The sequence below is a fragment of the Centrocercus urophasianus genome, unplaced genomic scaffold, assembly GCF_019232065.1.
Source record: "Centrocercus urophasianus isolate 14NV4802_14NV808 unplaced genomic scaffold, USGS_Curo_1.0 seq_13, whole genome shotgun sequence".
Taxonomy (NCBI): domain Eukaryota; kingdom Metazoa; phylum Chordata; class Aves; order Galliformes; family Phasianidae; genus Centrocercus; species Centrocercus urophasianus.
In genome coordinates, this window is record NW_024884475.1 from 18,579,265 (window position 1) to 18,603,840 (window position 24,576).

Consider the following 24,576-nt stretch of genomic DNA (forward strand, 5'->3'; position numbering starts at 1 on the left):
AATAAACTAAAGCAAATAAATAGGTTAAATGTTATTTTTTATTTAGTAGTTCTCTTTTGTATAAGCGTTCCAGCCTTTGTGTAAGTTCCAGCCTAGATTTGTCTTCTCTGTCAACATGTATATTCTAAGGAAATGTACTAAATATGTTTCTGATAGTTGCCCATATTCTATTTTACTTTCTGTCACAAACTGAAAATGAAGCTGTGTGTGTAAAGAAGTTTAAAAATAGATTAGAAACATACTGTGAAATATAACAGGAAATCCATCAAGATGTATTTTTATCTGCTATTTGCCACAGTGGACAAAACTGAGCATATTGCATTTTTTGTTTAAGGCACATTGAATGTTGCAGAAACTCGTAATTTCTTATGTTTTTAGTAATACATACACACAATCATTGATTGTTCTATGAAATATTTGTAGACTCATTCAATGCTGAATGAATGAGTGACAAAAAATTAACGTTGCTTGCAGAAATTAATAATTCTGTGATTCCATCACTATGTGGTGGCTGGAAATCATACATTGTACTCCATACTCTTTTAAAGTGTTTCTTACTACTTATTTCATTGGTTGGAAAAAAAAAAAAAAAAAAAAAAAACTATGCTAAAAGTTCACTTTTGAATGGAAACATATGCAAGTCATGGAAAAAGAAGATAGACGTAAATACTTATGAATAAATTTGGATAGGATATTAGAGTAAATTTCAAATACTGTAGCAACAAGAATGTTTTAAGCCATCAAGGAAATACATGAGGTTATGCCTGTGAAAAATAGAAACCAGATGCAGAATTAAGAATTTTTCATATGAATTTGAATAATTGTTGAGGTACTCAACATCACAGAAGTGAAGAATTGCAGCATCTTAGGCATTGGAAGGAACTTCTAGAGATCATTTAATCCAGCCCCCTGCTAAAGCAAGCTCATTAGAGTAGACTACACAGGAAAGCGTCCAGGCATGCTTTGAATATTTCCACAGCCTCTCTGGGCAGCTTGTTCCAGTGCTATGTCACTCTCAAACTCAAGGCTTTCCTCATGTTCTTATGGAACTTCTTGTGTTCCAATTTGTGTTTACTGCCTCTTGTTCTGTTTTCCTGAAAAGAATGTGGCCCATCCACTTGATTCCTGCCCTTTAGGTGTTTATAAGCATTGATAAGATCCCCTCCCTTAGTGTTCTCTTTTCCAGGCTGAACGATCCTCTTATCTATCTTTGTAGCTGAAGTTTTACCAATAACTCCGTCTTTCTTGAACTGAGGAGTCCAGAACTGGATACAATGCTCTAGATGATGTTTTATCTCTTTCCTAGGGTTGCAGGTGAAGCTGGTTGGCCAATGGTTTCTTGTCTCCTCCTCCTTGCTCTTTTTGAAGACTGGAAGGACATTGTTTTTCCTTCAGTCCTCAGGCAGCTCTTCTATTCTCTATTACCTCTCAAAGGCGATACAGCGTAGCTTGCCAATCACTTCTGTCAGCTCCCTAGACACTTTTGGGTGCATCCCATTGGGGCCCATGGACTTGTGTGTTGACTTTTCCTCGATGATCCCTGATAAGATCATCCTCAGCCAGAGTGAAGTTTTCCATTCCCCAGACTATGTCTGTTATCTTAAAGATCTAGGATTCCTGTGAGGCAGTCTTAGCAGTAAAGTCAGAAGCAAAGAAGACATTCTGTAACTCTACCTTCTCAGTGCCTTCTGTTACTAGGCTCTTGCCTCTTTCAACAGCAGACCCTAGTCTTCCTTTTGCTTACTTAAAGAAGTCTTTCTTGTCCTTAACCTACGTTGCCAGATTTAATTCCAAATGGGCCTTAGCCTTCCTTCTTGGATCCTTGCATGGCCTGACAGTGTTCCTATGTTTTTCCCAGTCACCAGACCCCTTTTCAAGATTCTGTAGACTTTCTTACTCCATTGGAAATTTCCAGCAATTCCTTGCTTATCCCTGTGGACCTCCTGCCACCTTTACTTGATTTTTTTACTCTTGGGGGTGCACCACTCTTGAGCTTGGAAGAAATGGTGCTTGAATGTCAACCAACTCTCTTGGGCCCCCTTCCAATGCTCTAACTTACGAAATACCTCCAAGTAGGTCCTTGAAGAGGACAAATTGGTTCTCCTGAAGTGCAGGGTTGGTATAGATAGATAAGTAGACCGACAGGCAGAGACAAACAGATAGATATACTTTTGTCTTTTCTATCATTTTTGCTGTTTTGGCAAGCAAACATATCTTAAACATATCTTAAAGAGATAAAAAGATTTGTGTGTAATTGGATTGATGACGATGAAGAATTTTTACTGAGGCATAAATATATTTCTTCTGCAACAAAAGCAGAATGCTCTGCTTACTTGTCCCAGATGGCTTCCTATAAGAAGATCATATTTAGATTGTTGAACAGACGTTACTTATTTGAGGACATTTGGGAGTCTTTTGTGGATTATGTTCATAGAGTAAAAGCTGCTTTGTAGAGATCCTTGACATTGCTTTTCTATGCTTGTGTAAATTGGTTTTAACTTTGTGTGTTTAATAGATTAGAATAAGTGATTCATTAAAATGTTTGAAAATAGGGAATTTGCAGTAAGTGATGTGAAAGAAATATAAATTTAATAATATAAAAATAATAGAAAAGTAGTATCTGGTGAATGCTAAAGAAATATGTTATGTAACTACCAAACATAAGGTTAGTGTTTTCTTGTGAAGACGATTTGTTTCTGAGTATTATTTTAAGAGACGTCTCAGAAGAATATATTGGACAGAACACTTACTGTTTATCATTAGATGTGCATTTTGTCTCATTTCCTTGATAAACTTACTGATGGCAGTAGCACAAAGAAAGCCCTGCCCCTTATTCTCCAGTTTATTATTCTATAAAGTGGACAGAAAAAAAGAGTTGGTATCTGGCATTTTGGCTTATTTACATTTTCAGAATTGTCATTTTATATTGCGTGCTATCCTCTAAATCATGATTTCTCCCACTTTTTTTTTTTTTTTCTAAGAGGTGGGTTGGAAGGACAGGGTGATGTACAAAAAAGATACATTGCCTATCTTTATTTTTTTTTTTTTTTGCAAAATTAATGTTTGTTGTTTCTTTCAGTTACCTAATATTTTTAGAGACATGCTGCACTGTTTGTTCCATCACTTAATGGAGAAGAAGTTATGTTCATCAATGATATCTGAAACATTTACATTGCTTTTATCTGTCCACAGTAGTTAGTAACAAGCTAGTAAGTAAGAAAAGGAGGGAAGTAAACCTTTGCTCAGTTTCTTTACTCCATGATCTAAAACCATTCTTTCTTGGATGTAGTTCAGTTACTTTCTTCAGTGTTATGTTAATCAATGTGTTTTTCTATTCTAAGTGGCTTTACTGCCTAACATTATTTTATGGAATGTATATAAATATGTATAGGACATTAAAAAGAGGAATATTTTTACTCACAAAATCTATAGTACAGGAATACATTAGCCAAGCCCTGCTCATATCCTGGTAAGCAGACATATTTTTGTATTTCTTGTAGGTGGATGCAGTACAGACTATGCAGCACCCTGACCACATTGAGGAATCATGTAAAATGAATGTATGTGCTCGTAAGTCAATTGTTCATGAAAACTCCAACTCTAAGGAATGTTGGATCACAAAATAGAGGAACTCTCTTTATTCTTATATTAAGCAATCGATTCCCAGAGGGCAGGGTTACTGCAAAACAAACTGGACCTCAAAAACAAAGCTATTTAATAAACAAACATATAATAAATCTTTTTTTTTAAAAAAAAAAAACAAAAAAAAAAAAAAAAAAAAAAAAAACAGTAAAAACAGCGGAACAGCAAAACTGAAAGCAAGAGACATGAGCAGTGTGTATCAGAAAGACTTGGTAAGCAGAAATGATCATAAGTGAAGGAACAAGATCAAATACCATCTAATTTAGGAGAACAAGTAGGATGAAAAAGCCTCACAATTTTCTGCTTTGTTCTATATTTGAAAGGATGAAATTTGATTAGATGATTGTTTCAGTTAGTAACTGGTAGATGAGTGTGAACAAGATTGGGTATTCAGTATTAAATTAAGGGAATTTTTTGGGGTTTGCTGAAAGAAAAAAAAAAAAGCAAACAATCTTGATAATGTAATAGAGATATATAATAGAGATGTATAATTATATAATAGAGATTATAAAGAAAATATATCAGACCTCAGAAATGGATTTTTTTGGAAAATCATTGTTTAATCACTTTGTGCTTGTTTGGGGACAGAGAGGAGATGAAAAATTAGAAGTGTTCTTAGATCCTTCAGATTTTGCTGCAAATACAGCTCTACAAGGAAATTAAGGTGTATGCAGGGAAGAAACAAAAATGAGCTAAATGACTATACCAGTGAATAGGGAGGTTAACACCTTCATGTATGTATATACAGGCACATACAATTTTGTTGTTAAAAAAAATATTGTACAATTGCCAGTATAAAAACCACATGTAGGGAAAACTTCTTAAATTCTGCAGTAACTGTTAAGATGTATATACCATATACAGAAAAAAGCTATGCCTTGACTCCAATTTTATACGTTTATAACTTTTATATTTATATATACGTATATATGGATATTACAATATATATTATATCAGCTAGTATTTTAGGAAAAGGAGAGGCTGAGTATTTTCTCCTAAGTAATTATTTTATTCATATCATTCTTATTCATTGTGAGTAATGATAAAATAATGCATTTTAAGTGCAAACAATTCTTGAACAGTGTTTTTTTTTTTTCTTTTCTAATGAGTAAAGCCTAACTTTAATGTATTCAAACTCCTGGATATGCAAAGCTGATATAAATGTTTGAGAAAACTATTATAGCGTACACTTTTGTTTCAATTATATATCACTATCCGTCCTTCTTTATGGCTTTTTAACTATTTTAATAACCACTTTTTCTTTCCTGCTTGTTATTCATTTATGTATGAATTACATTGCCCTATGTGTTTGTCTTCAAAACTGGTAGTCTGCCACTTTTTTTTTCCACTTGTGATAATTGGTTCCACGTAGAAGAATTTATGATACAATAGAGCCTTTGATCTCTTTATTGTACTGAGATATGTTATCAAAACTTTCAAGTCCGTATACTGCTACTATGCTGATATTGTTTTCTGTAAGCAAAATCAATGAGTAAAATGAAAATAAGAAATCAATCATTTCATTCCGATTTTCATGAAATGTGTTTATTTAAACTTAACTCCTGGTTTGAAACTCACTGATAGGAAAACACATTTAGATCTTTAGTAATTGTGCATAAAGAAGGCCAGTAGGTATTAATAGAATACAAAGAGAAAAGAAATAAAAACTGAAACATATAGGAATAAGAAGGAAAAAGATGTAAAATGAAATCAAGAAAAGCATCATTCTCAACTGGGATGCATTATTTAGAAATAATAAATAATCTGTAAAAATTAACACCAGTAACTTTGTCTAAGTGATAATCATACAGATTGTTTCCTTTGCATTCTACCCCTTCCCTTTATCTCAATATGCCATTAGAAATGAGATCTGAGATACCTGTGGTCCTTAGATCTCATTTCAGAGCTGTTGTACATCATCTAAAGATGAGAAAAGTGGTAAGTAGTATTTAAATGTAACATTTCACAAAAAAATAAGTGTGTTAAGTAATGTTTTTGTGAAATGTTAACTTTTTTCTAGATACAGATTTTATATTAGTGTAAGAAAAAAAAAAGCTTAAGCTGGAAAACAAAAATGTTAAGAATATCTGGTCAGATTCTCATCTCAGATACAGCAACTTGATATTTCTACAAAATTATTCTGCAGCCAGGTATGAAGTCAAAAGTGTATCTTTTGTGTTCATTGCAGTTTCATTCTTCTGCATTTAATTTTTCTGGTCAAAAGCAATTACCAGTAGAGGATTCTTGAAAAATACTTTAGTTTTCAGATTGCAAGTAGTTTAGCAGCCAAGCTAATTTGTATGGAATAAAGGCCCTTCTATATTGCTTCCTTCTTCACCACCAGCAGGGAAAGGTTAGCATAACAGTGGGAGACCAAATGAAGGATTTTTTCTTCTGTGACATCAACTTGCAAGACACTGGAAGTTTCAAAATTGCAAGTGGTGGTATAGATTTTTTTTCATCTGTTTCTTTCATCTTTCCCTCCCATGGCTGTTTCATTGTTGAGCAAAGTCTTTTCTTCTGTCAGAATGAAGGAGAGAAAGCTCGTTTGTGAGAAGGGGCATTCTTCTTTCTTTTTTTTTGCTATTGTCGTGTATAGATGAGGAAGAAAATGACATCCTTATCTGTCCTACCTTGTAGGAGCTTAAGTAGAGCTTTAAAGCCAAAAGTGACTTACCTTATTCATATGAACCAGTCAGACAAACCCATTGAGATGGCCTGTATTTAGTATGTACAACTCTTTTGTTAGCCTCAGTTTATCTTTTCTTCTTTTATAGAAGACAACTAAAGAACAAGAAATATCTGTAGCAAGCTGTAAGGAAAGCTGCGATATGCAATTGCTTTAGTTATTTAAACTGCAATTTAGCTAAATTATTAGCAGGAATTATATAGGAAGGGCAAGCAGTGGGAAATTGAGCTATGTGACACAGCTTTTCTGTTCCTACTGGCTATACTTCTTGGGACTCTGTATTGTCACTAATTATAGAGTCTGATAAAAACAGCAAATCTAAACATAGCTGAAGAATTAGGTATGGTCTCTTCAGCTGTTGTTGACTTACTAACCTATCTGTGAAACCTAAACTAATAGATCAAACTAAACAAACTTTTTGCTGCCTAGACTTCTATATATTCTAAGATAGAATAATATAATTGGATTCAAATAAAATGTTTTAATGAAGGTTCATTAAACAACTTAAAACTTTCGATGAGGTTTATCAGGCTGATTAAAAACCTCTGTCACTTCTCTTCCTGCAGTCTTCATTTAAGCAGTCATGGATTTAACCAACTAATATTAAAAAATAAAAATAAAATAAATTAAATCTGGTGTGATAACCCATATTTAGCCCATTATTCATTTTCATGTTTGAGGGTCACTAGGTTGACTGAATCTTGATTTACTAGTGAAAGATTTTTGTTCTCAAATGCAGTAGACAGATTTATATTTCCAGTGTATGTTTATTATGAATACTTTTAAATTCAAGATTATCTCCGCATCATTGAGACCAAAACAAACTACTGTATTTGCAGATATTATATCTGACTTCTGCTGTTATATTTAGATCACACTGTAATGACATGAAGAATGATTCCAGATTCTATGTGATTCTCAATATTTTATAGGAATCTACTTTAAGAGTGTAAAATGTGATGAATGCCATAAATAGCCCTTTCTAACACTATGAACATGCCTACACAATTTCATTTCTAAAATTAAGCCATTTATTTTAGTTAGAATGTGTCTCATACCCCTACAGACTATTTCAGCAGGGAATTTTCATTTGATCCATAGCTCCTACATGTGACATCAGAGCTATCTATCAGAGAAAAGCAGTTTGTCACCCTTTCTGAGGGAGTTATATTGCTAAGTTCATTATGTCCCCTGACATTTACAACAGAACACTTGGCGGTCTTCAGAGGTAGAATTCAAGGAAGGCAGTAATGTTTTCAAATCTAGTTCAAAATTAATTTTCTTCCAAGTCAGATTACTTTTCACATTTAAATAGCTTAAAGTTTATCCCAGTAAAACTGTCTTGAATAGCAATAGCCAGCCTAACCTGTTTAGAAAATATTTGTATTATTTATATTTATGCATAGTTATATTGTGTTTAATTATTATCTTTGAGAAAGCTAGTATTGGAAGTGTGATGGAGAGAACTGTTCTGAAGGATATCAGAAAATCTAATAATGCTCTGTAGCCTATTGGTCTGTATCAGACTTAATGTCAGGCTTTACTAGGCTTAATTATCTGTTTAGATTGCATTTTCCAGTGTTGCTATGCAGAAAATAGAAGAATTTTAAATTAGCATTTGACAGAGAATAAACTTTTAATTGTGGAAAATGATAGCTTGATTCTCTCATTCACCTCTGTATTGTGAGAATTGCAGAGGTACACCCTACACAGAGCTAACTCAAACCTGATCTCAGCTTCCACATCTGAATAAATCAGCACATAACCAGTCTTACATATGCATGAGTTTTAATAAGCGAGTATGATTATTACAAAACTTGCGTCTCTTCTAAGCTAGCTGTATAGGTTCACAAGTGGAAGATTTCATGGTGAGAAATAGGCCCCTCTGGAATCCTGTTCATGTCAGCCTGAGCTGGTTTTGTAATATTTAAGATGATATCCTTTCTAGATCTCCCTGCCTGCGACTACACAAAGACCTTTGATCTAAGAGGATCTTTAAATGCATTCAAATTCAAAACCACTTCTGCATTTAACTGTTATGTCAGTTAACACTGAACAAGTTTAAGTAGAAAATTCTCACCTCGCTTTCTCTGCTTTAACATATATCTGATGATGGAAGATAGTACATTAGACTACTAACCTCAGAGTGCCTTTTTTATGGAAGTGGTGGAAGCTAGACTTGTGTTAACTTTTGCATGGCTAGAAACCAGGAGATTCGGTTTTTGTTACTCGCTATGACAGTAAGGGTGGGTAATAGCTTTTTGTTGTGAGAACTGTTCATTTTGTTCCTTTTTGTTTTGAGAACTGTTCATAAGATGTGATGGTGAGATCTGTAGAAATGTCTATAAAGAGCGGTGTGGCGTTGTAGAAATACTTTAATACTCTATTTCATTGCAACTGGGAGAGGTGGCTTTCAGAGCAGAACCATTTTTGTTTAGTAACTATAAACTGCCGCCTGGAAAAGGTTGTTTGAAATACATATTAATTTTCACTATTATGTGTGTAGGTCAGTTCTTTATACGTACATTTTGATGTGCTTTCATTAAAGAACGGTTTAGATTTAACCATGCTTCCTATAAGAGAGAATATTTTACAGATTGCTTATTTTCTAAAATGTCAGAAAACTTGCTTTCTTTTAATTTCAAGTATAGATGGTATATGTGTTTTTATTTGAGGATTTTCAATGTGAAATATGAATCTATTGAGATTGTTGACGTTGGAGAAAGATTTAATATAAATTGGGGGAAAAAAAAAGGCATAGTATAGAAGTATCAAAATAGCGTTGCGCAACCATTGCAACCACTCAGTGCAGGCAATGATCTAGGTATATGTAAGATATTCTGTTAACATCTGTGTCTCAAAGTTTGCTGGGAACACAGATGGACTTGTTCAAGTCCAGGCAAGTCCTGGGCAAAGGCTGTGAAATCCTTTATCTGGAGAACTTTAATGGACAAGTTCTGGGCAAAGATTGTGAAATCCTTTGTCTGGGGGACACAGATGGACAAGGCCAGGGGCAAGGAGAGAGAGGAAAGCTGCAGCTAAATAGCTGTGAAGTGCTCTTCTGTGTGGGCTTATCTCGGGATGATGGCCATCTCAGGGGGTACTCAATGGCTCTTGCTCAAGGCCCATCCTTGTCATGCAGGCGGGAGAACAAGTAGGGTAAAAGAGGAATCGAAAACCATGAGGATAGGATTTCTGACAACAGATTCCTCACAAATTGATGCCTGCATGATGAAGTAGAAGAGGTGTCTGACATCAGATTCCTCGCACTATCATCTCCCACCTACAAATTGGAGCGAGACAATGTATAGCACAGATAGATCAACTCTTCTTGCCCCAAGAACTTGGCACTGAAAGAACAGTTATGTTTTAACTTGGCCAGCAGTTAATCACCGCACAGATGTTCACTCATTCTCCCCCAGTGGGATGGAGAAGAGATTGTGAAAAAGTGTGGCAATTTGTGGATCAAGATAAGGACAGTTTAATAAGAAAAGTTAAAACAACAGCAACAACAAGAAACAACAAACAAAAACAGTTGATGTGCAATTCAATTGCTTATCACCCGCCAATCATTGCCCAGCCAATCCATGAGCAATGGCAGCCCTCACCCCAGCCTGAAGTTTTATTGTTCAGTGTGATACCAACATTTTGATCCATTTTGGTCAGCTGTCCTGGTTCTTTCCCTCCCAGCTTATTGTGTAGTTATAGCTCATCACTGGCAGGGCAATGTGAGCAGTTGAAAAGTCCTTGATTTAGTTTAAGCACTGTTCTGCAACAACTAGAATATTGCTGTGTTATCAACATTATTTTCCTCCTAAATCTGAACTCTGGCACCATACCAGCCACTATGAAGAAAACTAAATCTATTCAAGCTCAAAGGAGAATAGTTTGTTTTGTCCTGAGAAGATTATAAGAGGGGAAACTGGATAGGCTGTACTTGATGTGTTTTTCCTGGTTCACCTTCATCCTGATCAAATCCTTCATTTTGAAATGTTTTCTTTAGAGGTATTATGAAGTTGTGAATTAAAGCTGTGGGGAGTCTGGAGTAAGCACCTATAGACAGTGTTGTGGAATAAAAAAGTTTATTTCACAATGCAATTAGTCAGGTGTTTTCATTGCGGAATGTAGAGATTGTAGCATAGAGAGAACAGTTAAAGGAGAAAGAGTTAAAGGAGAATGAAAATTATACAGTTACATATACCTGTAAAATTGATATCATGTTGTGATATCGTGCTGGGCTCACCTCTTGTTTCAGATGCTTAAAAGTATGAGAGGTTGGTCTGAGCATCTTGCAATGACAAGGAGTTGATAATTACTTCACTCTGGAATTCACTCTGTTGGCTTTCAAAGCTGACCTGTTAGGATACCTTTATGAATTTGGGCGTGGCTCTTAAACAAAATTTGTGCTTGGATTATTTGTAGACATAAGAGTATTCCCAAAGAACTTGGTGTGCGTGCAGGGAGCTACAAACATTCTCTTAGAGTAGGCTTTAGTTTTCTTTTATTTTTCTAATATTGAAGGTATCCGTTTCTGGCCTTAATACAAAAATTAGAAGTGACTCAATACTAAAAAGCTGTATTTAAAATTTTAATCTTCCATTTAAAAGTAGATTTTTATTTCTAAATATAGCATTCGATTTTAAATATAAAACAATTTAATTTCGTATTGTGCTAGGGAGCTTTTCCATGCAGCCTTCTGCACCTTGCTTTGAATCATTCTTGCTGAAATTAGAACTGCCAGTGAGCAGCGCTACATGGATTTTGATTTCACTCAGAAGTTATTTCTAGTAGAATGACTCCTGACAAATGCGTACTGTTTTTATCCTTGTTGTTAGTGTGATTTTTTTTTTTTTTTTTTTTAATTAAATTTTTCATACCTATGGCTGAATTGGTGGCTTATTGCCATCTGTTCAGGGAAGAAACCACTTTCCGAAAATAGAACTATAGGAGGTCAGACAGTAATGTCAGGACCTCTGCTTTGCAGGATTCATTACTGTAAGTGATGTGAGTAGATAATACATTAGCAAGGCATAAAAGGAGATGGAAGATTTTTGAAATGCCATTTAGTCTATTAATTACCTAGAATTCTCTTGATATTTTCTTTTTAAGATTTCTGCATATATATATATATATATATATATATATAAAATACGTGCATACAGTAGGACTTATTTCTGTTCTATTGCTATTATCAGTAAAAATTAAACTTACAGCATGAGCTACCCTAAATTCAAACGGATCACCTATAAAATATTGTTCACTATCTAGGACTGAGAAGTGGAAATTGGAGGTATTGTCTCATTCTTTCTGGTGACAGTGACCTGTTTTGGTGGGGTGGAAGAAGTGATCTTATCTTTCTGTGTCTGGATTATCTGATATATTAAATGGATATAAAACATCTTTCAGGTATAGTGAAGACTGCTTAAATGAATGCTTATCATGATTTGTGATTGACAACGGAAGTTTGCTGGTTGATGCACTGATATTTAAAAGTTTTGAGATACTTTTCCTCTACATCTGCGCTGTACTTCTGTGTAATACTAAAGAATTAAAATCTTAAATTCTGATATAATCACTTCAGCTCTGCCATTTTCAGAATGTTAATTTTTTTCCATTGTTACAGATTGATCAGGCATAATCTGTCCTTGGTGAAGCCATGCTTGCTGTCACAGATCACCTCCCTGTATTACGTGTATCTTGACATACCTTCATAGAGGGGCTGTTCCGCGATCCTCCAAGGCACACATGAAGGGCTTATCCAGCCTGTAATTTCCAAGGTGTTCCTTTTTCCCTTTCTTAAAAATATGAGCAGTATTTCCAGTTTTTCGATCACTGGGGATCTCACCTTAGCCACTTTCTTCCGGACCCTGGGATGCATGTCGTCTAGTCCTATAGATTTGGTATACATTCTGTTTCAGGAAACTGTCTCTGACTTAGCTCTTCTCTTACAGTGGGAGAGATTTTGCTCCCCAGTGTACAGATGGTTTATCCAAATCTTGCAATAACCATTGTGAGTTCACTAAGACAGCAAGTGGGAAAGTTCTGGAAATCTGTGCAATCTCTCAGGCTTGTGCATCTGTTTCTCAAGGCCTGTACAGTTGCAGCGACTGCTTCCCAAGAAGCCATAACCAGGAAAGAAAAAACATTTGAATGCTTGTCCTCAGGCACGGACACTGGTATCTGGCACCTGATACTGAATTCCTGTCTCACTACATGTGCTTTATGTTTTCTTCATATCCACAGGTCTTTTCTTTGTGCATATATTGAACACCTCAATGTATGCTTCCAAGTCTTACAGTATTCTATTTTAGGACATAGAAATACTGCAACTTCTTTTTCTGTAGAAAACTATAGTGAATGACGCTCAAAGAACTAATACTGTACTAAATATGAGAAGATCAGTTTATCACTAGATCTTTTAATACTCAATTTTAAAATCCATTGAAAATCTGTTGAATATGTTGTAATTTGTATATCTGGGATGGCTACTGATCATGCTTCTCTCATCTATTATCTTACTCAAAATAATGCTGGTAAGCTTCAAATATCGTAAGTTGCTTTAGTCTCTCTGTAATCTACTTTGAATAGGAAGAGTGAAATATAGTCCATATGGTAACCTGGATGATCTCTCTTGAATTATTTCTGGGATAAAATCAAATAAATATCTGAGTCTTGGTTACATAAAAAATTTCAATCTATTTTCATTAAAAAACAAAATCTCCTTTAAATGCTCTCTGTCCAAAGCCATGTGGTGATTTCACACAATCTATGGATAGTTTTGGGTCTTGTTTGGTGGACCTCTTCTAAACTAACCTATCATGGATATTAAAACTTCAGAAGACCCGGTTACAAAATGGGCTTGGTGTGCTGCGTGCTGGAATGAAAGTGTGAACAACATATAACTTCTTCCTAAAAGAACTTCTGGCTCAAAAAAGTAAAAGGTTTCTTAATAGTTTCACTGGGTATGGGGTCAGGTCTCAGTATGGTAAAATGATAAATTATCAGATGATAAACACAGCCAGATGTGGATAAACATGGTACAATTCTGTACTTACATTTCCTTGTAAGTAATATCAGCCTATGGGATAGTTTGATAACCTATTGTAATAGGATAATAACACAGTATATGTTGCTACTAATTAAAAGAGCAGATAACTTCACAGAGGGAAAAAAAAAAGTTTCTTCTGTTATTTCCTTGTTTGTTTTTATAGATTATTCATTTAAATCCCTAGGGGCCTCAGACTTCTGTTTGAAACAATAATCTAATATTCCCATTTCCGACCTAGTCTTTTAGAAGAACATACATTAGAGTAGTCATGGTTTTGACTCCCGTTTATAATTATTGATCCAGTTCTGAATTACTGAGTCAGACTACTATAGCTGCTTAAAAAGAAATGTGGCTTCTGCATTAACAAAGCAGGACATCATTCTTTAAAGCTAACAGCAAGCATGCAAATCTGAAAATAATTTATCAGCAGGGTTGTGGAGGGTTTAAGAGTGGGCTGTAAAATGGGGTTCCAATCAAATCGTGCAGTCTGGAGTGATATAAAGGACTTTTGTTGTTTGAAGATACCGTGTTGCGATGTTGACTATACATTTCAAAGCAATATGAAGTGTTGTGAATACACTAACTCTCAGTCCACGCAAACCATCCTCATATTCACTTTGTTATTTGTAGACTACAAGCAGTTGTATATACAAGAAGAGATTTACTTAACGCATTTGAGTGAGTGGAATTCCCAAAGATATCTCTACCTGTCACTAAGATCTGTTAATGTGACTATTTTTTATTATGGTATAACAATATCTCTTTCCGTAGAGTAATATGAGAGATTGGGATAGTGTAATGGACTTCCAAGGCTTTTCAGAAACACTATTATTTTGTCTGATTTTGTATTAAATAAGTACCAGCCTGTGTTTGTGGGTTAATATATGCATACCATTTGGAACATACTTAGTGACGTTATGTAATACACAGATGTTTTATCACTCATAGTACTGTGCATTCATAGCCCTCAGTAGTCACTGCTGTGCGAAATCTAATGAGGGAGATTCTGTGCTGAGCTTTTAGACTTGTGAAACTCCCATTCAGTCAATTCAGACCACAAAAGAGAGATATGGTACCCTTTTCTGTTTTTTTTATCTGTATGAAAAATAAATGGCTGGCGTGAAAAGGAACAAAACTATTGATTTCTTTTGATACATATATTTATATTTCCTGTTCTAGAAGTACAGAGGAAGCCTTAAAAATATTATCTCTTCACTTTATTTGAATTGTGTTGTAACTTATTCCTATGCATTAGGAAAGAATTTTATACACACTTTCCACAGATGTAAATGAAATTACTCTCTCATAAATAGAAGTGCATCAAAACAAAATGAGGAAGCTCCTCTGTTTTTTGTTGCTTCTGTTCTTTTAAATTATATTAGGAATGCTTTCTCCGTCTAGTTTACCAATTCACTCTTGTTGATTTCATCATCTGGTCAGCACCAGAACACTAGCTGATGAAAGAGAAAGTCAATGTTACTGATTGCGGTGGTATTAATCATTTTATATTAACATGAAAACCATGATCTCTTAGTGCTGTAGTACTACAGAGGAAATCATAAATCATAGGAATGAAATGATGTCTGAAAATCCTCACTGGAATCGGAATTTTAATTTAGAATTTTATTACCAGTTCTTCCTGATTAAAATCTGTTCTTTTTTACTCTTTTTTAAAAATAATTAGTTATCCCATTTATTTTTCCATGATTATTTCATTCTTCATCCCACATTTCTGAATAAGATTCTTACTGTTTTTATGTCAGCTTGGTTATATTTTTTTGAACTGTGTAGACATAAACATTTTAATGCCAATTTTATTGCCATCACTTTATTTATCATTAATTTTTTGCACGTTATGTTATGCTTTAATTATTGCCATGAAATATAGTAATCCATCTGGTAAATTCACACTGGAGCTTTCAGTGTTTAGGTTTATCTTGTAGAATTTCTATATACACTGGCAAGTTCTTAAGATAACAATTTTTTGTTTTGCTATTTCTGCATGGGGAAGTATTCTTATCATAAACATTTTTATCTTCCTCAATTTTTCTTAAATTAGGCTAAAGCTTTGTGCAAGTCTGTCATCTCAGGCTGCCTGCCTTTGTGGAAAATTAAGGGGAAGTTCCACGTGTCTTGCCCTATCCCTAACTGCAAAGACTTGCAGGAAAAGAAAAAGCAGTTTGCAATGGTCTAACTTTTTCTAGCGGTCTTGTTGCCTTCACTGAGTCTGGGATCAGTTTTAGAAAAGTGAATTCATTGAATAATGGATTTGTCAGTTTCCTAAACGTGATAATTTTCTGCTTATGTGTTTATGAAAGCGTGCTTTTGATTTATTTAATACTCAATCATTCACTTTGGTGTTCTGTTCACTCATATGCTACTTCAGTAAGTAAACATGTAAATCTTCATAAACTTCAGTTAAAATGCCCATAAGAGAGTAATGATGAATCCAAGGAACATGGAAACTAATATATTATAAAATTTCTGAGATGTGTGGAAAAGTTGAGGTTTCTGTCACATTTATGATGGGTTAGTGAAAGGAGCTAGTGGGAAAGTGATTTTTTTTTTTTCAATCTCCCACATCCAGTGAACTTCATTAATGTGAGATTTGCTCTTGAAAACATCCTTCCTTCTGTGCTGCCATTCTGTCTTCCTGGGGCTGTATCAGTGTTTGACAAGCTGCAGTCTTCACAGTAGATGAGCATATAATATTCCAGCTTGCTTTTCAGTGCAGTGTTATCTCTTGGTTGTTTTCAGTTAAGACTGATATTGTGAATGCTGAGCGTTCCAAAGAACACTCTCAGCATCTCTCAGTGGCCTGTAATCCACATATTTAGAAAGTTCCGGATTACTTTGTGAGCATAACAAAACAAAACAAACTTTCTTCACTTCAACTTGCAAAATTTAATGAAATGGCAAACAAAAACTTCTGCAATAAAGCTTACGCAGTACCCCAAATTATAAGAAGGATCTCAGTGAGCTTAAGTCAAAGCAGAACTCCTCTGTGTGCAGGCAATGTATTTCATTCCTATAATATACTCTGTTTCATTGTTGGCTTATGTTTATGCATGCATATATGAAATATGAGTATGTGCACACATGCTCATATATTACCATAAACATGTAGCCTAGATAAGACTGTTACCTCATATAGAACTAATATGGGAAATATCATGTTCTAGAGGAGATTGTAACCGGGCTAGTTTTTATCCCATAGATGTGAGAACGTGCAAAACAGACTCAAAAAAATGTTTCCTGAAATGACTTATGTCCAGCTTAGTTTCCTGTACTGTACTTGAAGTTTTGAACTCCCTACATTGATTGATGATTCATTAGTATTTACACCATAAGTTGATTGGAAGGAATGATTGGTATTTCCTTTCTTTTTGCTTAGTAAGCAGGAGATTATAGTTTGCCCCCATGTCCTACTCACATAATTTTTTTTTTTTTTTTTTTTTTACGTTCAGAACACTTCTGCCAGTTTGTGACCATATGTTTTTTTTTTATTTTATTGTACTTATACATAAAAGAGATTTACATTTTGGATTTTATCCGACATTTTATTGGGTAATATGTGAATAAAGGCATGTTAGTGTCTGGTTTCGTCTGTGGGTAGTGTCTGTCTACAGTTTATTGTTGAAGGAGAAGAATTGTTTAAAATTAACTGGCCACTCTGCAGTGTTCTGTATATGCAAGTGAACTTTTAACAGAAACCTTTACTCCAAACTGCTTTTTAAATATAATAAAGGAATTCTAATCTCTTAATCTGAAGTTTTTATTGGCTACAAATATCAGCAACTATCTTCATATTAAAATTAAAATGCGTTTCAGGTAGTAGCTAGTGACTTTGTTTTACATAATCAGATTTATGCAAAAACTACTTGAAAGAAACTTTCTATGTGCATTAATATTATGCCACACATAGAAGTACTTTTAAATTCATGTTTATCAGGGACATAGAAAATTGGGATGCGTATGACATCATTGATTTTGTCAGTAACAACCAAAGGCCATGATCCACGGTTTTTGTTGTCCTTTCAATTAGGTTTTGTTTTAATAATAACTTGTAGTAAATGCACCTGAAAGAGGTAATGATTAATACCTTGCAGTATATATCATATTGTCTTCCACAATAAGCAATAGATAAATGTTTTCAACTATTTAAATCTGAATTTGAGAAGTGATAAAAAATATTTTAACTCCTACTATTATCAAGATTTGGAGAGAGAACTATTGGTACTTGGTACTTCCCATCCATTTAGTGCATTTGGTCTCATACCTGGACAGGAAACTGAATGGACAGTGATAACTCATGCAGAATTCATTCACTCTGTGGAAAGACACTAAGAAAATTTCTAGTAATGGAAACCATGGTAGTGTACACAGGAGCAACAAAGAAATTAGATTATTTTACGAGTTCCTTGCCAGAATGATAATAATTTGCAGACTTAGGTCTGATATATGTAAATACATATTCTACACAGTATCTTAAATTCTCAGGGCAAACCATCTTCCATTTGGTTTTATATGAAATAAAAGCATATGTAAAAAGCTGCACTTAGTTTCTTCCTAAAGTATGTTAATCCCCTGCCCTCCCCCCAAGTTTCTTCCTCGTTCACTGTGTCCCCTTATTGGAAACTTTTTTGGATTTTTCTATTTCAGATGTTTTTTTTCTGTATGTAGAAAATAGTTTCAAGGAGTATCAAAGAAAATGGGTGAGACGAGATATCTTGAAGCAATGTTACTCACTCTAATGCCAAAGGAGAACAAGTGCAGAAAAGTACAAATAATGAACAAAATCCAGTACAGTGTTTTCTGAAAGGGAACGTTTTGGTCTCTATGTAAATAGAGTTCCAATACTGAGATGTGAATCCAAAACAATATAATAATACCCCTTAAGAAGAGGATGAGGAAAGGAACTTTGCTGTTTCAAAATAGCAAATGAAGTCCTTCACATAAATACCCTGTTTACATCAATGCCTGAGAGAGGAATTTGGAAGATTTTCTAAGCTGGGGAAAAAAAAAAAAAAATCATATTAAAATGAAAGCTTAAAAAGTGAGCTGAAGAGATCTTTACATTTTAGAAAGTGAGTTTCACATTTCACCTTAGCATATGATACTGTTTAATTTTTGTGTTAAATGCTTTTAAGGTGTATTAAATTTAAAATATGAACTACCAGTTACTCTGAAGCAAGCACAAAGTAGAATTCACTTGAATACATTGCAGGAAGGCAATGTATTCAAACCAATATTATATATACGTAAGATATGCATATGTATAGTAACTGTTCTTAGTGTGTTAGGAAGTAGCAATCCTTGAACAAAATTGGGTAGGAGATTTAATTGGTTTGATATAGTTTCTCTGACATAGAAACAGAAATTTTTAAGTAGATTGTTTGCTAATATACTTAGGGAGAACAAATATTTTGTGTAGTTATATTATCTGATAACAGTTTCATTTAAAGTATTTAGTGTGCTCTCCTTGCTAGAGCTAGAAATAGTGTTTTCTTGGTGTACAAAGACAAGCGATCTTTAATTTATTCATTTTTTAATCCTAGTCTCTGATCCATTCAGGAGTTTTGCTCTCTTTATTTGAGAACTGTCCTTTCCTTCTGACAAGTTCTGCTATAAACAGGCTTTTTTTTTTACCTCAGAAATTTTCCCTCTTTTTTTTTTTTTTTTTTAAAGAACTAGTACACTTTTGGGTTGTTTGAAGAACAACTACTGTTTATTCTATGTCATATGCCAAAATTTATTTATTTTTTTACTGTTGAAGATTGTTTGCTGAAACTTTTCGTGAGAAAACTGCAAAACTCAATCATATATAGCATGTTGTAGAACAAGTATTTGGCTAAAATAAGGGACGTGCAAAGGTAAATGCCATGTCTTCATATATAGCTCTGAAAGTGTTTGCTGATTTGATTTTTAGTCTAGCGTATACAGAAGCATCTCAGCATCATCATTTTTCCTTTGAATGGGAACGAATGATTATGGAAATAGCAAGTAAACTCTTAGCAGCCAGGAAAAAAAGTTCTCATTGCTTGCAGAGGTACTGGTTAGCTTGCAAGGACACCCAACTCTCCCCTGTGCTCACCTTTAATGTGGTCTCTGTGGAATTAAGAGATTCTGGGGAGGTAGGAGGAAATGAAGTCTTAAAATATGTATAGTGCAAACAAAGCAATGCTAAGTAATTGAAGAAAAGAAAAAAATTACCCCTGCACTCCCAACCCGGAGACAAATAAATAATTGCACCACTAGGTAAACAAATAGATACAGTTTTGTAAAGCAAGTATGTAATAAAAAATGAAGAGGTGTTTTTTTTTTGGTAGTTTCTGGTTGTAAATTTGTAGAAGAAAAGTTTCATTAACATTTGAACTGATAATGGAAGCTGGGCAATCATGGTCCTACTAGCATGTCACAGTATCATCTCCTTTCAGGTTGTTAGTTAATGTTTGCTATTTGTTCTCTCTGTATTTTAAACTGAAATTAAAGTAAGAAAAAAAAAAATAGATGTTAGTTGTGCTCAGAATGATAACAGTGAATTTTGAAACAGCCTCCCTCACTGTGATGGAGGTCCAAGAAAAGAAGACAAAAAATGGTTTAAAAAGTCTACAACTCTTGGAATGAAGGAAGTGGTGTATTTGTTAGTGCTTCTCCTTAGCCCACGAAAACTATTCTGTATATATATCTTGTAATTAGGGTTTTATGTGCTTGCGAGGAGGTTACAGAGCCAGTGAGCAGCCTACTACTATGGCAACCTGATAGATTTCTAGCAGAAGCGAGTGTGGGATTTAATGCTGCAACTTCTTTGCAAAGTTAACTTGCTTTTGGAAAAAGAAGTGTGCACAGTTGCTGTGGATTTGTCAATGTAGTATAGTGAATTGTACACAGGTTGTCCTAAAAGTAATGCCTTCTACTTATTTCCATTGGAATCTACAGCAGACATGAAGAGTGTGATAACATTATTTGATAGAGTAAATTTTCATCTAATAATGCTGTTTTCAACAGTCATCACTATTACTATTATTCATGCATTTTCATCTGTGATGAACAAGAGCTTGCATGCTGCTCTTGTTAAAAAAAAAAAAAAAAAAAAAAAAAATCTGCACCAGTGAAGATGACCCAATATTTCACAGCTACTATGATGGCATAGTTGCTAGGAAAATGTTGCCCACATAGTCCAGCTTTCACAGTGGTAACACCCACTGTTTGGTCTCCATAACTGTTTGGAGATTGTCAATGAATGTCAATGGGTGCAATTTTTTTTCTACATGGAGGAATTCAATGACATATCTTTGTATATTATGTACAGCATGTCCAACATTTGTCAGGCTGCTCCTCCACTGCTATTGGTCACACAGTAACAAAATGTAATGAAATATTTTTGGGAACATTCAAACTCTACTTGCATACCGTCATCATCTGTGTTTGATGCTGTGGGCTGATATAATAAAATAGGAGGCATTACTTTCAGAGCAAGCTTCGAATATGGCTATGTTAAACTTATTCAGTATTTTTAAACCATAGAGTAGAATACTGATCATGTGAGTACACAAATGGTGAGAAATTATTTAGTGGTCTTGTGTGAAAGAATAGGGCTGTGGAGGAGACAATTTTCTGTATCTCTGACATGCTGTAGGCATTATCTGCATCTTGCATAATTTGATTTTGAGCTACTAAAGGAAAAATCTAGGCATGCAATTTCTGCTGTTTTCTTTCCCTAGAGGAAAGCACTGATGCATCAAACTCCACCTTATTGTCTAACATTTTTGTTACACAGCAGAATAAAAATACATGTGATAAAAAGTCAGTGTTTGTATACAGTCTCAATAACAAATTTTAAAATCATAAGATCTGTAAAAACCTTGATTTAAGCAATCAAATTTATTTGTAATGAAGAGACTTTCACCAAGATACTTGAGTGCAAAACTTTAGAATTCACGTGTACCAGAAAATTTAATTAAAATTCTCTTCACTGGTTTATTAGGAACAGCAGTTGACAGCATCTAACTGAAAGTTTTATCTTTACTATATGAGCATGTAAAATTTCAAAATGTGTTCCAGTTAGGACTCCTGAATTACTTCCTTAGATTTGCTAATCTAATCTTAGAGAAACTTGTTAAAGAAAATTTGCAGTTGATTTAACATAAAATTATTTGTCCAAACCCTTTTTCTATGGTCTCATTCACTTGTCTTTCTTTTCTACCACTAGTTAAAATAGTAAGGGGATACAAGAATTGCACAAATCTCCATGTAGCTAATATGTGAAAGAAAAAAAAGCAAAAACAAAAGAGGGGATGAAAAGTCATTGAGATGTACTGGTCTGGTGCAATGCATCCACTCCCTCCCCTCCCTTCCTCTCCCCTTTTCTCTCTTGAATGGAGCTATAAATATCATTTTAAGTATTTGATGTACCCTTTAATAGCACAACCCAGAGCTGTAGTCAAAGCAAGAACTGATTTGAATCTCGTCACCTCATGGAAAAGTATGACACTAGAATATTCAATTTTTATTTTGCACTTTAGATATTTAAAATTAACATTTGAAGTAGTATTTTTACCTTGTCAATATGGATTTTTCATGAATATATTCTAAATGAAATTTATACTAGTAAAGGGAAGCCTTTCATCCTGATACATGAGGATATCAGGATGAATACTGTGGTATTTATCAATAATAAATTGCTGTTCTTGTTCAAACCTTAATACAAACTTAATACAAGTATTAAGAACATAATTGTTCCTATTTAGACTAGTTCTGACCCTCCCACCCCCCCTTTTTTTATTTTCTTAACTAGATGAGGAGAAATTTAGATTAGACATTAAGGGGAAATTTTTCACTCTGAGTTATGAGGTGCTGGAACAGGATGCCCAGAGACGCTGTGAAGCTGTGGATGTCCCAGCCCTGATGGCATTTAAGGTCAGGTTGGATGAGGCCCTGGGCAGTCTCATCTAGTGGGTGTCAACCTTGCTACAGCAGGGGGGTTAGAACTAGATGATCTTTGAAATTCTTTCCAACCCAAATCACTCTGTGTATTCTGTCATTTTATGATTCTATGAACATAATAAATGCAGAAAATATTCATCTCACATGAGTGAATTCATTGGGCAATTAAATGTGGAAGATACAATTAATCTTTTTTCTCTCTATCATGACATATGTAACTGTGGAAGTTAATTTTCTTGTTTTCAAAATTAAGATAGATATTTCAATGATTCCATGTGTTTCTGAGCTGGAAACCTGCATATTTTTTCATGTTAGGATTTAAGCTTTCTGATCTCATAGCAATGAATATAAGCAATTTCTTTCCACCTCTTTTTATCATTATGTCTTTCACGGGTCAGCACTTGATGGAATTTAATATCTACATCCTTCTTTAGTAATTTGCTTTAGATTTTCTCACCATCTCAGTCTCCTTCCAATAAATACAGAAAAGAAAATTCCTGTTTAGCGAGAAGGTTTAATAGTCCTGCATTCTGTCTTGACATTTGTGCTTGCGTGATGAGAGTATAGCAGTATTTGCAGTGACCCTGAACTTAATTTTCCTTCATGTTCCTCTGTAGGCACAGCCAAATTTTCTCCAGATCTCTCTCTCTGTTTCTGATATATATTCATAGGGCTGAGTCTTCTTCTCTTTCCTGGACTGTACTGTCTTAAGAAACTGATTTGGATCCAGCCTTTGATGAATGTTACTTCCTTGTTTTCACAAACACAGATAATGAATGCTAAGGTTCAATAATTACCTCTATGGAAGTGTCATACTGATTCTCATACTTTTCCATTCAAATTCCAAACATTTTAAAAGCTTTTCAAACATTCATCTGTCTTCATTTGCTTTGCTTCGCATCCAGTTCATCTAACACCTGTCTCTTCCTTCCTATGACATGCCTGCTGTTGTGAAAATATGTTCTTCTGCGTAGTTGTGTGAGAAAGCCTACTTGCATTTCTCCTTCTGATCAAGCTTTAATTGCCTTTCTAAAATTTATTGTAAAACCTGTGTTGTTTTTTTAATTAAAAAAAAAAAAATCAATGGCTTAAATTTGCATATATTTGCTTTCTGTAATGCTATTATGGATGTATGTAACACTGCATACTTCTGTCTGCTTTGCAATTCTAATACATACATTTTATAAGTACAGAAAATACAGAATTGATTGCTACTGTTTTGTCTTCAGCTCTTGAATGTGTTATTGAAGTGTGTATCAAATACTTACAATGATAGTTAGGCTTCTGTTTTGCGTCGGAACAGAAGTTTGCATGATATAGCAAATACCATATTTTGGCAGGAGTGCCTCCCTTGTAACAGCCCTGCTATGTACACTTTTACATTTGCTTATGTCTTTTCAAACTTACCTTCTAAAAGTCAATATTGCAACAGGAGAAGAGATAAAGCATAGAGTTTGAGAGCACTTTAGGGCACTCAATAAATCAGTGGAGCACTGCAGCTAAGGGTGCTGATACAGCATAACAAGAATATGGGACTACCAAATTACAGTGTATGTGCACACAACACTTTTATTTAAGTGAGTCAATAGGAAATGGACTGAGAGGACTGTTTCAGATAAAGTTAGAAGCTGATCTGAAACACAAATTGAGTCTTTTTCTTCACTAGTCTTAAGTCTTGATATTTCTAAAGGGCCAAAAGCAAGAATAAGATCACATATATGGATTTAGAAAAAAGTCCTTATCTGCAGCAGAATTATGTAGAAATAACAAATGTTAGATGAATCTAATTTGTAATTCTGTTGTATTCACCTACTAGAACGTTAGCCATGTGTATATTGCTTTCCTGAAAGAATCGCAAATACTTTTAGGCAGTTTCTTAGCAGGCATTTGCAGCAAACTCATTAGATTCATTGTAAGACTTGTTTTCTTTAAAGTTTGACTGGAGTCTCACAACTCAGTCTTACTGAGATTTCTCAGAGTTCTGGCATCCTCCTTGTTTAGTTTATGTACATCCTGTCTTACACAGAATGGAGAGCAGAGTATTCGTGTATAGGATAGCTGAAGTTTTCCATTCAGTCTGCATTGCAAAACATCTTGTGCATTATAGGGACCACCCTATTGTGCATCTTGCTACTTTACATCCTTAACACCATCAACATCAAAAGCATCACTTTTCAGTGTTGCAGAATTTTCAGAGTATGAAGAAACTGAATGAAACTCTCTCTTTTGTGAAAAAAAAAAAAAGAAAAAA

The 24,576-nt window shown here is 34.4% G+C and overlaps 1 protein-coding gene across 1 annotated transcript in view; it reads left to right on the forward strand.

Annotated features, from left to right (window-relative positions):
* PCDH7 (protocadherin 7) overlaps positions 1–24,576 on the forward strand; it is a 257,350-nt gene that overhangs the window by 48,106 nt on the left and 184,668 nt on the right. Inside the window, exon 2 of the mRNA XM_042812868.1 lies at positions 3,501–3,560. Within this exon, the coding sequence (XP_042668802.1) occupies positions 3,501–3,560 (60 nt within the window). The remainder of the gene's footprint in view (positions 1–3,500; positions 3,561–24,576) is intronic.